Source organism: Ceratotherium simum, chromosome 20, assembly GCF_057802395.1.
Source record: "Ceratotherium simum simum isolate JZ-2026a chromosome 20, ASM5780239v1, whole genome shotgun sequence".
In the NCBI taxonomy this organism is placed as follows: Eukaryota; Metazoa; Chordata; class Mammalia; order Perissodactyla; family Rhinocerotidae; genus Ceratotherium; species Ceratotherium simum.
Window position 1 is genome coordinate 24,510,863 of NC_141919.1, and position 18,767 is coordinate 24,529,629.

Here is an 18,767-nt window from a genome sequence, read left to right on the forward strand (position 1 = left end):
TGCATCATTAATTCTAATGCTGGCAAAGGTGTTTAGGGCCTACCCCACAGGGAAGTGAGTGTCGAGTGAGATGAAGAGGCATTGACATTCTCCCCCAAGTTGCCTTCTTGCGTCGTCAATCACCAATCCAGTTACAAGAAGGGTTCTTATTTCCTGGGTGGGGTTTTGTGGCAAATGGGGTGGCATTCCATGTAGACTACTTTAAACTCTCCTCTGTTAAGTGTGTTTTTAGCTGATTTTGCCAATGGAGGAAGGTTTCCTTCTTACATGGCAGACCTGTCTGCCTGTTTAAGTACTTCACAATAGGTTCCTTGAGAAGAAAAAGATGGTTTTTCTCCTGGCTCCTGGATGAACTACCTACAGGGGTAGGCGCTCTAGTTTCTGGTCAAACACATTCACCTCTTCACCTCCAAGGGAACCACTAGTCTCTCTTTACCTGGGTGTTTGAGAAGGAGGTGGCAGTGAGGCCTTGTGCCTCACAAGCTGTGTCCTACCTTCATGACCTAACTTCTCTAAGGTTCTTCCTTATCTGTAATGTGGGGATGACATTAACTGATCCAAGCACCTCACAGACTCTTCCTGAAGAATTATGAGTTTATACATGTGGAAATGCATCCTAAATTCAAAAACTTGAGCTATGCAAAATGCTTATTATTGTTTCCTTAACAGATTCCTTATTGCCACCTTTTAACTTCGTTGTCAGTGCAAAAATAAAAAGTGTTGATGGGCTGGATGGAATTTCGTGACTCAGGCATTTGGTGTCTGTGGGAGAGTGAGAAGGAAGGAGAAGTTAGCTATTGAAGACACTAAAGAAACTGAGAAAAACCATAGCTCAAAGAGTTGAAATCAGGATAAGCTCACATTGGAAAACTTCAAAGTATATGCTCTTTCTAGTGTTCCAGATTAAAAATTAGAAGTCCCTTTTCAATAATTGAGATTATCAACACATTTAAGGTGAGGAATCCCAGGAGAACCTAAGGATTTTCAAAAATATCATTGTTGGCAGTAAGAGGTGAAAAATGAAAAGAGGAGCATTTCATTTCTTTAGGATTCAATTCCAATCTCACCTCTTCTCTTCCCTAACCAGCCGGTGGGAATTGTTCCTTGCGGCGGCATCTCTCTTCTCTGCCATTCATATGCACTTGGCATTCACTGTCTTGTCTTAAGAATTTCACCTGTTTGAAATCCAGTTGGATTATAAACTACTTGAGGCGAGAGACCATGTCTTATATGTACTCTGTGTCCTCACGCGGCTTACAATAGTATAAAGCACATCAGAACTGTACTTGGTTTCTAGAAAGTTTTTGCTCACACCTACAGCACACATAATCACCATGTGGCCTTGCCTAAGCTTTTAGTATCATCCCACTCGCTCCATCACTTCAATTCTCTGCCTTGATTTACTATTATATCTTTATCTTTATTCTCCATCAGCTTCCTGTCTGTAGCCCAAAGCTAGGATCCTGAATCTTGATCTTGTAGTACTTTCTGTGGTAGACTATACAGATCCTTCCCTTCAGGACCAAGGCACTCATTCCCCTAGCTGCTAGGAATGTCGGCAGATAACGGCTCTCAGTTAAGTCTTGTTCTACGAACTTCCCTGAGTCTATGAGAGCCACCTTACCTAAAGTCACACCCCTTCCTGAGGGAGCGCACATAAAAAATGTGGAAAATAAAGGCCCTTGCCTCAAGGTGGTTCAACTCTGATGGGTTTTCCCAGCTCAAGAACTCCCAGTGGGACTGGCTGAGCCCTTTATTCCAACTATATTGCAGCTTAACTCCTTCTCAGGCCAATCCCATCCCGCTTCCTTCACTTCTCCACAGGTCAGGTTCCTGAGAGCCCTCTGCAGTAAACTCCCTGCATGCAAATCTCTGCATTGGAGTCTGCTTCCTAGGGAACCTGTTCTATGATAGATCTTACACATAAATAAGAGCAAGATAAACAATGCCCATAGCAAGGGAGATTGGGAAGTGCTGCCTCACCTCATGTCAAGCCAGTCCAATTGGCCATGGCTGCCAACACCCGGCAGCAAACACAGCCATCAGCTTGGCCATCACATGCCAGAAGTGAAGTTTGGCCACCTGTGTCATCTCCATTAGTGCTACCCACTAGAACTTTCTGCGATGGTGGACATGTTCCATATCTGTGCTGTCCAATACAATAGCCACCAGCCACTTGTGGCTACAGAGTAGTTGAAATGCAGCTAGTGTGACTAAGGAATTTAATTTTTAAAAATTAATTTATATTTAAATATAAACAGCCACATGTGTCTAGTGGCTACCATACTGGACAGAGCAGCCCTAGATTATGAATCCAGCAGGTCTAGAAAGGCAGTGTCATAAGCTCCAGTTCCACCTGCCTTTGCTTCCACCACCCCATGACCTAGAAATACTTGGTCTGACTCCTTAAAAGTCATCCTAATGAGGCACAGATAGGAACTGTGTACTAGTAAAGTCTAATTATTAAGTGGCCCAATAATGATTACAAACATTGTCAAATCTAAGTGCCAGAGAGCTTTGTTGTAAGTTTAAGTTGATTATAATACATCAATCTATTCATGATTGCTTATCGTCATACTCTTTTACTCTCCTGATCCTTCAAGGAATTTATTATGTAGATGGAGAGACATGACATGTTTGTGTACAATTTTAAATTAAGGAATACCCTCCCTCCTTGACTGTATATGTGTATAAATTTGATTAATGCCTTTCTCTTTTCCATTTGGTCTGTATGATCTGGGGACTTGAGCTTTATGTTTCATATATAAGAAAGGAAAAAACAGAGCAAGAGATAGCTGCCACTTTGCAGTGGGCAGGCTTAAGGTTGGGAACCCAGGAGAGACCTTTAGTTCTGCCCTGTTCATTGGACAAAGATGATCTCTTATTACTGAACAGAAATGTCAGATGGGGCCCAGGGTGTGAGCATATGGCTGCACCTGGGCAAGTTCATGACCGTCTTGCAAAAAATGACACACCATGCATGCCCTCCAGACAAGGAGTCATTCGCATCATCTTGCCATCTGAGGGTCAGCCCTTACAAAATCAGTTTGAGCCACTGAATGCAATTGAAATTGAATTCAATGCAATTTGAAAATATTCTATTTACTTAAAGCCCAGAAGCCTGGCATGAGAAGAAGAATCCAGGGACAGGCGATGGTAGTTAAATTTGCACATTTTTCTTTCTTGTTGCAATTTTACCTTTTCTGAGCAATTTAATGAAGACTCCAGAGGAAAGAATTAAATGTCTGCTGGTTCAATTACCAAATAATGAAAAGGTCGAAAGGAACACCACGCACTGTGTGCTGAGCTGCTATAAAAACCTATTCTTAGAGTGAAAATCTTTTGTGTGCTGTTCACACTCGCATTTGGCCACCCACAAATTGTACAGACGAGTGTTGGTGAAAGAAGCAGAAACTAAGAGCTGGTACAGATTGTCCTCCACAAGGGTGAAAGGGCCTGGCCCACGGGGAGCATCTCATGACACCCACAGCATCGGCCACAGTTTTCATCAGGAGGGACAAGGCTGATGTTAAATCCATACTTTGAGAACATTCTAATCATCCTTGGCTCTGAACGCATTTTTAACTAGCCTGTCCTCAGGGCCACATGCAGGGAAGTCCCTGGGGGCAAAAAGACTTGCCAGCAAGGATTTCAAAGACTCCTTGCAGTCCCCACAGCATTTGGAAAGCTACTCCGCCCCAGCTGTACACAGAAAAGAAAGATTAAGGAAACACAAAAATCCTCTACAGAAGCTAAAACCAAAGATAAAATAAAACTATGGTGTTTCAGAATTCATTAGAACATTGGTTTTAATGCTTTAAAAATCAAGTCTCCCTGACAATACTATGCAAGAAAAGAGGCAGTTAAGTACAGACTGTTCTCACTTCAACACCCATGGTTGTCTCTCTGCTCATGCTGGGGCCTCCCCAACACCTGTTAATCAGCAACATCCAAAGACTCACCGGACAAGTCACTGTACAGCTTCTTTTTCACCTTTAAATTAAGTTCTTTTTTTCTTATATAAGAGAACAGTCTCCTTCTTAGGAAATACACACTGAAATGTGTAAGGATAAAGGGCTATGAAGGATATAACTGGCCCATAGGAAAAAGTGTGTGTGTGTGAGTGTGTGTGTGTCTTCATCTACACATACGTTTGTTGTTGTTAGTGCCCTCAGTTGATTCTGACTCCTAGTAACCCTGTGTACAGCAGAGCAGGGTAGGGTTTTTGTGGCCAATATTTTCACCAGGTCCTTCTTCCTAGTCTGTCTTAATCTGGAAGCTCCACTGAAACCTGTCCATCATGGGCGACTCTGCTGGTGTTTGAACTATCAGTGGCATAGCTTTCAGCATCAGAGCAACATGCAGCTGCCACAGTATGACAACCAACAGGGTGGTGTGGTTCCCTGACCAGGAAATGAACCCAGGCCTCAGTGGTGAGAGCTATGCATCTTAGCCACCAGACCACCAGAGCTGGCTAACTGTATGTAAATATATATACACACACATAGTTTTAAACACTTTAAAAAGTTTTACAATTTTAAGTTCTTTCCCTTTTCTTCTTCTTTGTATCAGCTTCTTGCTAGAAGCCCTTATAATTCTAGAGCTGCTATACTCTGGGTGGAAGTGTCCGTGGTGGTAGCTCCACTCTGCGAGAAGGCAACAATCCTGCTCATGTGTTTAATCAGGATGAGAATTCTCTTGGAGAAACCAATCACATAGATGGTTCTAGAACGGCTCCTCTCATGGTGCGCTGGTGATTATTGAGAGTTTATGCTGGGGCTGGAGAAAGAATTGTGGCCAGGGAGTGCAAGACTACCTCTAGCTAATTTCTTCCTCTCTTCCCTTAAAACACTATAACCAAGAGTATTCGATTTTTAAGGTTTTAAAAATAACTATCTAATGTGTCTCAAACCACCCTAAAATATATGAGAAAACAAACTATATGAGAAAAAAAATCCCTAAGTTATTTATACCAGTTTTTTTGGGGGGGAGGTTGTCTGATACAAGAGACAACAGGATCAATCTCTTATTAGAATAGAAGCTCTCTGAATACAGGAATAGAGCTTAATCATTACTGTTTCTCGTCTATTCCCCAACAAACAGAATCTTGGGATGCAAACTGAATAAAGACATGATTAAACAAATGAGCAGCACTGGAGAGAAAGTTCTCAACTCTTCATCCTTTTTTTTTTTTTTTTTTTTTTTTTTAATTTTTTGTTTATTGCAGTAACATTGGTTTATAACATTGCAAAAATTTCAGGTGTACATCATTGTACTTCTATTTCTGTATGGACTACATCATGTTCACCACCAAAATACTAATTACAACCCATCACCACACACATGTACCGAATTATCCCTTTCACCCTCCTCCCTCCCCTCTTCCCCTCTGGTAACCACCAATCCAATCTCTGTCCCTATGTGTTTGTTTATTGTTGTTATTATCTACTACTTAATGAAGGAAATCATACGGTATTTGGCCTTCTCCCTCTGACTTATTTCACTTTGCATTATACCCTCAATGTCCATCCATGTTGTCACAAATGGCTGGATTTCGTCGTTTCTTATGGCTGAGTAGTATTCCATTGTGTATATATACCACAGCTTCTTTATCCATTCGTCCCTTGATGGGCACTTAGGTTGCTTCCAAGTCTTGGCTATTGTGAATAAGGCTGCAATGAACACAGGGGTGCATGTACCTTTGCAAATTGGTGTTTTCAAGTTCTTTGGATAAATACCCAACAGTGGAATAGCTGGATCATATGGTAGTTCCATCCTTGATTTTTTGAGGAATCTCCATACTGTTTTCCATAGTGGCTGCACCAGTTTGCACTCCCACCAGCAGTGTATGAGAGTTCCCTTCTCTCCACATCCTCTCCAACACATGTTGTTTCCTGTCTTGTTAATTAAAGCCATTCTGACGGGTGTGAGGTGATATCTCATTGTAGTTTTGATTTGCATTTCCCTGATAGTTAGTGATTTTGAACATCTTTTCATGTGTCTGTTGGCCATCTGTATATCTTCTTTGGAGAAATGTCTGTTCAGGTCTTTTGCCCATTTTTTAATCGGGTTGGTAGTTTTTTTGTTGTTGAGATGCATGAGTTCTTTATATATTTTGGAGATTAAGCCCTTATCAGATGTATGGTTTGCAAATATCTTCTCCCAATTGTTAGGTTGTCTTTTCATTTTGTTGATGGTTTCCTTTGCTGTGCAGAAGCTTTTTAGTTTGATGTAGTCCCATTTGTTTATTTTTTCTATTGTTTCTCTTGCCCGGTCAGATGTGGTGTTTGAAAAGATGTTGCTAAGACCGATGTCGAAGAGCGTACTGCCTATGTTTTCTTCTAGAACTTTCAGTTTCAGGTCTTACATTCAAGTCTTTAATCCATTTGGAGTTAATTTTTGTGTATGGTGTAAGGTAAGGATCTACTTTCATTTTTTTGCATATGGCTGTCCAGTTTTCCCAACACCATTTGTTGAAGAGACTTTCTTTTCCCCATTGTATGTTCTTGGCTCCTTTGTCAAAGATTAGCTGTCCATAGATGTGTCGGTTTCAACTCTTCATCCTTAAGAATGCATTTTAAGTTCTTTTAAAATCTAAGCAGTGGCATTTTTATCTATGGGATTCTCTCTCTATAATTTTATATTCTCCTCTTCTCTTTTCCTATTTAGAATTCCATATTTAAAGTTTACTAGGACCATAAAGAAAGAGGAAAGGTGAGGTACAAACTGGGAGAAGATATTTTCCACACCTGTAACTGAATAGGATTAATATCCAGAACAAAGAAATCATTCTCAATGATTTAGCACAAAAGAATTAGAGTTAGAAAAACAATTCAAAAGAAAAATTGTCAAAAAACTTGAACAGGCATTCCACAGAGGAGAAAGCACAAATAGTCAAAACACTGTGCAAAGATGCTCAAAGTCATTAGTAACTGGAAAATACAAATTAAAACCACAAATATATCATAAACAACAGATTGGCAAAAATTCCAAAACCTGACAATATCAAGTACCGACAAAGTTGTAAAACAATGGCACTCTAATTTACTGCTGCAATGAGTAAAAATTGGAACAACCACTTTGGAAAACAATTTGGCCTTATAGACCAGAGCCAAAGGTATACATGGCCCACGATCCAACAATTCTCTAGGGTATATCCTGAGAAACTCTAGCAAAGATGCAGTGGGAAGTGTGTGCAAGAATATTCGTAACAATACTTTTATACTGGAAGCCATTTAAAGTCTGCCAACAGTGCAGTGGACTAACAACTTGAGGCATTTCATACAACAGAACACTATCCAGCATTGAAGACAAATACACAACAGCTGTATGCAACAACAAAATGATGCTTGGGAACATAAGATTGGGTGAAAAAAGCGAATTATAGAAGAATACATACATTATGATCCTATTTACAGAAAGTTCATAAAGGATTTGTTTTTAGGATTAGAAACATAATGTGGTAAAACTATAAAGAACAATAAGAGAATGATAAACAAATGATCAGGACAAGACACATGGACCTTTAATGGAAATGCTAATGGCCTATTTATTAAAAGAGGTAGTGGGCACATATTCATTACATTGTACACATTTTATAAGTATTTTTTGTGTGCCCCAATATTTAATAAAAACGACTTTTAAGAATTGGTGAAGAAGCAAATGATCAAAAATATTTTATCCAAGACTTGTTGGAAGAAGAAAAGAGACTGCAACAACATGCCAGCCATTAGGCCCTGGCAGTCTTTCCTTCCAAACATGCCAACTGGTCTACTTGTCTCTGCTCCCTTCTTGCTCACCAATCCAAAACCAACGATCACTCGGAGCTACCAGTAGTCCCAGGTTGGAGGAAAGTTTCATGATGTTCATCCGAAGCAGCAACCAAGCTTTCCTCTCTATCTGTCATCCTATCCCTCATTAAAATTCAGGCCTCCTCCAGGTGTGAATGACAAGCACATTACCCTGTTCATGAATGTGCACACACACATCCCATCTCTGCAGCTTGATTGGGTTATTATTATATCCAAATATTACTGAAGGCCATTATTACTTGACTCTTACTTTAATTTATTCTCTAACATTTGTACACATTTCATAATGATAATAGAGCTCTACATTTAAAACAAAGCATCTCCCTGTCCTCCAATCAGAACCTGAAATCTGAAAAAGCTCCTTGAAACACAGACACCTGTCTATGCTCCTCCAACTACAATGAAGCAGCAACAGCCCCTTAAACCAAAAGTAAAATTTAAAGTGAATGGTGTAGCTACAGTCAGTACAGCACTTCAGGAGAAAATAAACCTAGCTCCAGGGAAGTCTGGCTCCTCACCTCGGTAGGTCATTACAGATAAGAAAACATTCATCTCTCCCAGGCCCACCTGCCAGTGGATGGGGATCAAGAAAGTTTTGTTATATTTTCTATATCACGAAAATTTTTTATAATTGTTTTCATATCAATTACATAGTGAGTTTGGGTTCTTTCAGCAGTAACATCGCAACAGGAAAAAAAGTCAGACTGGTAAAAAAAAAATTCTTCTAAATGACCCCCTTGGAAGAGTCCATCACTCAGTCCCCTGAAGTTTACTGAAGACTGCTGTAAAAATAAAACCACTTACCTCAGCATATTGTGCTACTGAACTGGCTTCAACTGCATACACTCTCCTAGCTCCGGCCTGTACAGCAAAAAATGACAGTATTCCTGATCCACAACCCACATCCAGAACAATCTGGAAGGAAAGAAGACAAAAAGGGGTGAAAACAGATAGGTGCTTGGCTGTTGGCACCAGGCCAACCTGAGCATTGAGCTCAGACTTAAAGTACCAGCTTTGATATTTACGAGTGGTCTTACCTCTATTATTACCTTAATAACATCCACTTTTTAAGGTTTGCTGTAGGGATGAAGTAATATGAAGCGTATACAAAGCACTTGGCACATAACTGGTGTTTTTCAAATTGTTGCTATTATTATTACAGTTTCTTTGTAACATGGATTGCTTTTAGGATGTTTAGGGCCAAGAAGAGTAGAGTGTCATGAAGGAGCTTGTTTATCAAATTCGTCAGGATGAACAAAATGAAAACTGTCTCAAATAACTTACATAAATATATATACAAATGTGTGTGGCAGGGGGGAGGTTTACATGGAGGGTAGGATGGTATTAAGGCAGTGGATGGATGAAATTTACAGAAACTTTTCCCCTACGCTCTATGTTCAGACCTGGGACTTCAATCAAGAAAACCACCATCCACTGGCACAAAGGGCCAACACCAGGACCCACATGCTGAGAGGCAACAGGTGGATGGGACGTATTGGGCCCGTCTCCCCAAACACTGCTGAAGCCGAGGCCTGAATCTCAGTCTGATCGTTGAAATTCCAGGTTCCTGTATTTCTGTCTCATCAGTGACTTTTATTCTTAGCATCTTTTAGCACTAGCTTTGAGCAAGGCATTTTGCCTGACTCAATCCTCACAATAAACATATAAGTAGAGAGCATTATCATGCCCACTTTGTAGATGACAGAACTGGAAATCAGAGACATTGAACAACCAGCCCGATTTCACCTAGCAGTAAGTAGGGGGTTGAGGCTGGACATTTCTGCCTTCCAAGCTCATGTTCCATAAAAATCATACATTGCTTATTTAAGTTCATCTTTATAAATCTGACATTTAACACAGCAATACCAATTGATAGGCACTGTTTGACAAGGAAACAAAGCATTACATTACATTGGAAAATTTTTTGCCTTTTTTTTTACTTTGATAGCAGGAAAAATTTTCCAAAAAATAGGAAATTTCAAGAGGTTGTGCGTGCATGTGTATGTGTTTTAACTGCAATATCACACTGTGCTGACACAGATACTGTGCCATTATTCTAAGAGAACATGCTGTTAGTAATGGGTTCACAGTGCTCACTTATATTAATTCTAGAGCTGTGGCTGTATTCCATATGGTTTCCTGGGGTTTGGGTAATTAGGAGCATTACCAATTTAAAATGTCACCCAGTCTCCAGAATTTGTTGTCAGGCTGTCTATACTTTAAAAAAAAATACCAATATTCACTTCTCATCTTCCCTAGGAAATACATCATCTTCACATGGCCCTGGTCCATTGCAAGAACACCCATGAGTGCTGTTTAGGGAGTGGAGGCCATTAAGTTGGAGAATGCAATCCACGGACCCCCAAAAAGATGCACTACATCCAGAAGAAGCTTTCCAGAGCCTTCTTCAATTAAAAATATAACACCTTAGAATTCATGTTCAGTCCAAAATATGGATGCAAAATTAAGAGACAATGGAAATTAAACCTGCTTGCTCTGATAAAAAGTGCCTTAGAAATGTGTGAATGGAGCTCGGTGTCTTCTTTTATTAGGGTGTCATGAAGTACATCCTAGAGCAGTGTTTCCTGCAGACTAAAAACCAAGGAAATGTTTTACCACTAGGAGAGAGACAGGAGAAAGGGAATAGGGAGAAAGAGAAAAGGGACTGAGATGGGAGAGAGCATGATATGGTTCAACTTTTGCCAAATTACTCCATTTGGTAGGAAGATGCTTTGACAGACCCAGACCATATCTAGAGAAGAGGTGAAAAATTACAAACTGAGGCAATTTTCCAAATACCTTATTTCAATACCTAATTTCAAGCCAAATAACCTTATTTGTTTGGCTATTTTAAAACAGAGCATAGGCCTTGAAAAAGAATCTGAGCTTTTGCTAGCATTATCCAGATAATGCCATCTGCTTCCTGCTTGTGTGTAGATTTAAAAAGTTAACAAGTGAATTTTCAGTCTGGGGCCAGTAGGAGAGGGTGAGGAGGGAGAGGGATATTTCGCCTTGTCTACATAAGCCATGCACCATTGGAAACAAAGCTGTGGAGGGCAGAGAATAAATTCTCTCGTGAAAAACCAACAGTCAAAGCAAATATTTACCCCTAACGGAAATATACGACCTCAGCCCTTTCCAGCTGTGATTTCCAAGACTGGGAGAAGAGAGGACATTAACACAGATAATTCTGTTACACTTTCCGCCACGGCACCTCAGGAAGCCTAGGAGCTACCTCTAATCCTATTTTCTCGTCCTCACAGAAGATTATATTGAGCTCATTTTTTATTCTAACATTGGTAGACCATCCCCCTACTGGGTATGTTTGAGGACCTCGGCAGATATTGCCCTAGGAAAAAATATCTCCCCTCACGCAGAGGCAAAAAAGAGTAATAAAATCCCCTTGTATCTGTAAAGCAGTTTATAGTCTCCAAAGGATGTTCCTCTGATGCTATCTATTTGATCTTCATGCCTCCTGGGGATGGAGAGTGCATAGTTTTGCCCCCATTTTATTGATAAGGAAACTAAGGCTTGGAGAGACTAAGTTTCCAGCCCAAGGTAACAGGCCTGGTAAGTGGCAGAGCTGGGATGAGAATCCAGCACTCAGCTCTCTGCGTCTTTTGTGTAGCAAAAGGCAAGAGGAAAGGGTGGATGGTGAAGAGATGTACATCTGATCATATCACACCTGAGTAAACACCCCCGATGGTTCCACACAGCCAGAGGAAAAGGCTCAGTCTCTGGGGTCGGTCATCCTCGGGCCTGAGCAATCCTGCAATGACTGAGTTTCTGGCCTCTTTTTCTGTAATTCTCATCTACCTTCCTCTCACACACCCTGGGCTCAGCAACTGTGTCCCTTTCCCTGATTCTAGGCTCCCTCATGTGCAATCCCTGTGGTACAGGCAGCTAACAGCCTAGCAAAGGTTCACGCTCTCTCAGAGTACAGTTGTTGGGAAGCAGCTGCCCAGCCAGGACTACAGTTCCCTGCCCCCTTGCATAGAAATATGGCCATGTCACTAGTTCTGACCAATGGAATGTGAGGGGAAGTGATGAGAGTCACTTCTGGGCCAAGGTGGTTAAGGGTCTAGGGTACCTTCCCCACACTCTCTGCTCCTTATGCAGTGGCACTGGAAACTACCTGTTGGAGGTGAAAAGAGCCTGAATCCCTGGGTCACCACTTTGGGAAAAGCCACTTAGAAAACACTGGACATGGCATGAGCAAGAAATAAATTTTATTACATTAAACCACTGAGATTTAGGGATCATTTGTTTTAGTAGTTGGCATACACTAACCAATACATTTCCCTTGGGTGAAATCCCTCCTCTCATTTTCTACCTGGGAAACTCAAGACCCAGCTCAGGGGTCCTTTCCCTGACGTCCCCAGACAGTCGGTCTAGGTTGGGCTCTCTGGCACCTGGTACACAGCTCTCTCTAATAGCACTTATTACAGGGTATTGCAAGCATTTCTTTACATGTTTGCCTTCCCTGCATAGTCTATGAGCCCCTCAAAGACAAGAATTACATCATTTATTTCTCAGCACCTAGCACAGTAGGAAACATAAAAACCATAATTAATATTTGTTTACTAAATGACCTAATGGGATGACTCAATATGGCAGTCTCCTAATTCCAACATCACCTTGAAATATCTTTGAAAAAGGCTTATGGTTTTTGCCAGCCACGTGGACTCTGGGAGTGTTCTTGCATCACAAAGCCAGCACCCAGAAAGGATGAGCTCGGGGACTACCTTGCCTCATTCAAGACTTATATCCTGCACTGCTTCACTCAACTCTGTCTTCTGCTTTCTGGACTATTTCTTATTTCTTGGCCTCCAAGTCCCCTCACAGACCTGAAACTTTACACTCTGTCTCTCCTCACGATCTCTGCCCTTCCTCCTTGACTATGATCTGAACATGTCCTTTGGGTCACTCTTCTGACTATTTGAGGTAGCTTTCTGCCCTGACACAGGCCTTCTTGGAAGGTTCCATACTGCTTTCTGCCACAGGGCGCTAGTACATGCTGCTTGCTCTGCCTGGGGTGCTCCCCACTGCAAACTCTATGATATCAGTCTATGGTAATTATTTTTTTACCCAATGCCCATCATGCTAGATCTTTTCTATTTGCTCCTCCAGATCAATTCCCCACTCTTCTCCGTCTTGCTATTTGTAAGCAGCCCGACCTATATGGACTACATCAATGGGATTCCTTGTCATTGGATTCTAGTTGGGATCAGTGAGAAGACAACAGAAGGTCAGAGGGAGTGAGGTCAGATGATTTATTTTCCTGGCTTCTTCCTTCCTGGGTCTCCACAGATTGCTTGCGTCCCCTCTACCAAAGCCACAGCTCTTGTTGGGCCTCCATCTCCTACAGCTATGACCATTCTCTCAGGTTTCCAGTAACTACTTCCCTTTGCCCCTTTAGGCCTCAAGATGGTAACAGATCCCCACTCTTGCTAGTGCCAGGGTGCTTCACCATCTCTTGTTGGTTCCCTTAACTTTGCCCACATCTTTGTTAACAGTCCCGTTATTTACCTCTCCTAAAACACCCTGATGGGTGTGCCATCTCTCTCCTACAGGGACCCTCGCTCATACACCAACTCATCCTTCAGATCCTGAACAACTCTCCATCAGGGAGGACTTCCTTAATCTTTGCTCCCCTCCCAGACTAAATAAAGTCCCTCTGTTGCATGCTTTCTTATCATCACCCCCTCATACCCTTCCTTCCTAACACTCATCACAATTATAATTTTTCATTCAATGAGTGATTATTTGGTTAATGTCTGCTTCCTCCCCTGGACTATAAGTTTCACTAAGGGAGAGACCCCCATCTGTTTCTTGCTCACTATTGAAACTCTGAGATAGCACAGAGTCTGGCACATAGTAGACACACTCACTAAATCTTTGTTGAACAAACTGAATAAATAAAAATATGTCTTACTACCACAAATAGGAAAGAGATTCATGATCCAGAAAATGTGGTGCATATCTGTTACCTGAGAAAGCACCTTCTACCAGATAACACATCCACGCCAATCTAGTGATCTTAAGCATCCTTCAAAGGATAACCTTCTTTTGACATTGCTGTATTATCATTACATTACAATCCAGTAAATGCTTGTGCACAATTTTCCTCTAGACAAAGAATTCCTCCTTGGCTGCCCCTGGAAGCACAGGCAGTGACTGTAGACATGGCTAATTTAGGGCTTATATGAGGCAGCACCAGAAAATGGTGTGAAAAATCTCTGCCAGGACTAATAGGGAAAAGTCAACAATTGGTCCCTGTAACAGTGACCAAAAGTTCTATGAATTTATTTGTAAATAAAGTTAAGTTTAAAAAATATTAAAAAGATAGAGTCATCATTTCGCTTGTACAGATGATTTTAATTACACACTCTTGTGGTTTCCTGGGCAAAGAAATCCTTGCAAAATGTTTGGACAGGGCTAAAAAACCTCCAAGTGGGTTCAAAACTATTTATTTGGATTTACTAGGTTACAATTAACAAGGAATATCCAGGTCCTTAGGGAAGTGTGAAGCAAAACTTCCCTTGGGGGCTTAGCAGTTAAGTGCGCGCACTCCGCTACTGGCGGCCGGGGTTCGGATCCAGGGCGCGCACCGACGCACCGCTTCTCTGGCCATGCTGAGGCCGCGTCCCACATACAGCAACCAGAAGGATGTGCAACTATGACATACAACTATCTACTGGGGCTTTGGGGAGAAAAAGGGAAAAAAAGGAGGAGGATTGGCAATAGATGTTAGCTCAGGGCCAGTCTTCCTCAGCAAAAAGAGGAGGATTAGCATGGATGTTAGCTCAGGGCTGATCTTCCTCACAAAAAACAAAACAAAACAAAACAAAACACTTCCCTTGAATAATATAGTAAAAGTAAAGTAAGCCTGCACCATTTGTTTTATAGTTATTGTGTGCTCTGCCTGGTTAGCACTTGTAGGCACTGCTTGATCTACTTGTGATGACAACTTTATGACTACTATTATTTTCTCCATTTTGTAGATAAAGAGGCTGAGAATCAGATGCAGTTAAAGTCATGCACTTAATAAAGGTAGACATGAGATAAAAAATAAATTTATCTAATTCAAACTCTATGGCCTTAGCTACTCCCTTTATTTTCAATTCTAAGTTATTCTTTTTATTGTTCAGGCTACAGTAATATTGGTCACATTTAACCTTCTGTTTCACCCCAGCATTTTTATAACTGTCTTTCAATATTGACGTCCTGATTATCCCAGAATCAGTTCCTCAAGTGATGCCAGTTATTATTTACTCATTCTTTCTTATTTGCTTGAGCATATCAAATGGCTGTTCTGAATTGCAGTACCCCAACTACCATTTTTGTATGCCTTACATTCCTCAATTCTGTGTCCTACCCACCTATGCACTTCCACAGCCATCACTGCTTCTTCCAGCCACCATTTTACTACATCTGTAGGCACCTCCACTGAACCACCCAAAGTTACATGTGCCTCATGCTTTTGCACAGTATTGTGTACTCTCATCATTATTACCTGCCATGGGCTGCCCACCTCCATAGACTGCACCCAACTCATCCACTATCTAAACTATTGACTGACAGGTCGACTGGAGAGCTTCTAGGCAGTAACAGAAGAAGGGAACAGCACAGCCTGTTGCAGTCCATCACATCTCTTACTTTGGTTTTTGTCAGAGAAAAAAAAATTCCAAATCATCTCAAGGGCTGCAGAAGACATCCCTTCATGGCCTTTGCAGCTTAGACTTAAATCTTGTTTAGATAATTAGCACATTCATTGTGGCAGCAGAATTCTGCAGTGATAGCTCTTCATAAGACAGATCTCTACATCTGCTGTGTAGTGAAACTTTGCTTTCAACCAGAGGGTTACTTGTGTTTAAATAATGCAGAATTAATACTTGTGAGCACTCATGTTTCGTCCTGGTCTTTTGGCAGAGGATAGATAAACCCATCACCAACCTTTGAACCACCCTTTCACTGGTTGTCCAACTATGTTCCTCTATTATTATGGAATATACAAAGCATGTTGATCTCTCTTAGCTTCTCTCCCCATGATTAACCTCCTTCATATGCTGCCAATAGACTCAGACTGGCTCACTTAGCTCTAAAACCTGAAGCACTCATTCACTCATTAGACATCTACTAAGTGCCTCCTGTTACCCATTATGCTAAGCACTGCTAGGTGACAGGAATGCAAAGATGAATAAAGCATGACTATCTGGTAGGGAGAAAGAGATATGTAAAAAAGAAGGACAGTAATGTGTGACAGTGCCAATGACAGAATTATAAATAGGGCACAGCGAGAGTATGAAAGAGGAATAGTCTGCTCTACCAAGGGGTCTGCAAAGACTTCATTGAGGTGACCTGGGTAGTGAAAATTGAGAGGTGAGTCATTGATTGTTGTGCCATTTGAATGGAGGAAGGGGCAGGAACTCCAGAAAAAGAAAGCAGTATGAACAAAGGCACCTGAGAATGACAGAGCCAGTCACGTTTGGGAGACGGTAAATTTCTTCAAGAGCATGAAGTGTGGTTAGAGCAGAAGTGGGAGTGTGGTTGAGACATGAACATGGAAAGAGCAAAGACTGGAGAAACTGGCAGATGCTTGATCACAGACAGTCTTGAATACAAGACTAAGGAGCTTGGACTTGATCCTAAGCAAAGAAGGATCATGAAAAAAGTTTTCAACAGAAGAATCATTTCATAGTTGCATTCCAACAGCATCATACAGGCAGCATGGATTGGAGGGCACAAGATCAGAGGTAGCAAAGCAGACACTGGTGGTTCCTAAGCAACATCGGTCCCTTCCTCCTTCCTATCAGAACTTCAGCTTTATTGAGTATTCACCCTCCTCCATGTGGTTAACCATCCCCAGTCCCAGGGAGGGGACTGGTTGGTCTAGGGCAATCATAGATGGCTCCATTCCTCTTGCCAGCGATGGCTCTAGGCTGGAGTGTGTGATAGAATTTTGTTAATGAGACCTGAAGGGAAGTCGGCTGGGGGGCTACTGGAAAAGATTTCCTCCCCTCTAATACAGAGACACAAAGAAGACACCTCTTCTTTCCTGGACTTGATTAAATTTGGATGTGATGCTCAGAGTTAATTGAATTAAAACACCTCGGAGTCACACTGCCTCTAACTGTTTTAGCCAATTTGGGTTGAGATTTTCTCCGACTTGAAGCCAAAGATACCTTAACTGCTACAAGCAGAGAAACTAATTGGAAAACTTTTGTAATATTCCAGGAAAGATACAATAAGAATAAGAACTAAGAATTAGCTATGGGACCGGGGGAATGGAAGAGTTGCAAAAATGCTGAATTAATGGAAGCTAAAAGACTTGGATACCGGAAAAGAGAAGAAAAAGCCTAGATTGACTCCCAGGTTCTGGCTTGGGTGATGTTTATAATACATTCAGTTTTTGCATCATGCCGGAAGGGAATATTTGCCTTGCTGTCTGGCCAGAGTGGCCCTAGCAATTGGTTGCACTGATCTTTGAATTGCACTGGGCCCTAGAAATTGGTTGCACTGGGCTGGGTTTCATCGCTGCTGCTGGTGCTGCTACAGCCACTCCTGCCTAAGGAGCCTGTCTCAGTGGTTCCTCATATTGTCCATGGGCATAACAAAACAGTGCCCACTTCACTCATGCCACATGCCTTTTGTCCTTTGCCTCCTACTGTGGAGTTTCCTTGTTTCTTGTTGAGGCATGAGGCAAACACTACAGCACCCACTTGACACGCACAGACGGGCATCCTTGAAGTGCAAGGCAGTTAATACCCTGTGGGGGCATAACTGACCAATGAGGGATGGCAGCCAATGAGGAAACTGTTCTCCTTTCCCCCCTGGAGGAACATGCGAAGATGGAGTGGTTTCACTGGCCTCTTTGAAGACGTCCTGTGACACCGAGCAATCAGTTTTTCATAAAGCTGTGGCCGGCTCAGTAATATGTCCCTTACACCTGCTCTCCCTCTTCCCCCTCTCCCTTATTCCTGCTTTCCTGAGATTGCACTCCCTAATAAAGCACTAGCACATGAGCCTTTGCCTCACGATCTGTGATTTAGGGAACCTAGGCTAAGAAAATAGTGGTAGTTAGACAAAATTCAACGTTTGACATTTTTCTGTGATTTTGTCTTTTCTGGGTTTCAGAAACTTCTAAATTCTAAGCCACCACTCTGAAGCTGAGTGTCAATACCTCAGATTTAGGAAATTAAGTGAAAAGAGGATTTAGGTACAAGCTCGAAGTTCATGGGAGCCCAACTCCTGGTTCAGTGCCGGAAAAGACCAGGTTCTAGTACATTACTTTGAACTTCTTCTTAATAAATTGTTTTGTCCAATTTAACTGCTTCTTACTGACTTTATCCTCTTTATCTACTTACATTCTTATCCTAGAAAGCAGATATTAAAGCAAAGTCATCTACTTCAGAGGTTACTGTCGCATAGAGTCTTCTATATAAATAAGCCGTTAGCAAAGTCAGAAGTTGCTCCCAAATGGCACTACATGGCACTGTGTTGGAGGGAACGTGAAAGGTTTAGAAATTCAACCTGAGGAACTTTCTAACATGCCTTGCATTCAATGGGTAGGTAATCCACCAGGCAGAAGTTAATAGTAAGTTAGCCAATAAAACCATATCAGTGAAATAGTAATCCTTCAAACTCCCTCTTTTTATTTTTCCTAGTTCCCTCCCATGCACAGCTGATGCACTGAAAATATCACCTCAGCAATCTGTCCCTTCTTTAATGATTTTGCAAAAGTAGCATCTGGTATGATAGTCATTAGTGCCATTTACCAAATATTTCTGGTTCTCCTTATGGGCACATGGTAGAATTGCACTCCTTTGCCCTTCTGAAATTAGGAGTGACCACACGTCTTGCTTTGGCTCGTGTAATGTGGTCAGAGTAACATGGGTCATTTCCAGGTGGGAGATTTAAGGACTAGGGGTGTGGTTTGTCACTCTCTCCTCTCTG

General features: G+C 41.6%; 1 protein-coding gene across 1 annotated transcript in view; it reads right to left on the minus strand.

Annotated features, from left to right (window-relative positions):
* The window catches only part of LOC101396145 (histone-arginine methyltransferase CARM1-like), a 244,928-nt gene that overhangs the window by 75,900 nt on the left and 150,261 nt on the right, over positions 1-18,767 (minus strand). Inside the window, exon 5 of the mRNA XM_087444209.1 lies at positions 8,616-8,726. Within this exon, the coding sequence (XP_087300335.1) occupies positions 8,616-8,726 (111 nt within the window). The remainder of the gene's footprint in view (positions 1-8,615; positions 8,727-18,767) is intronic.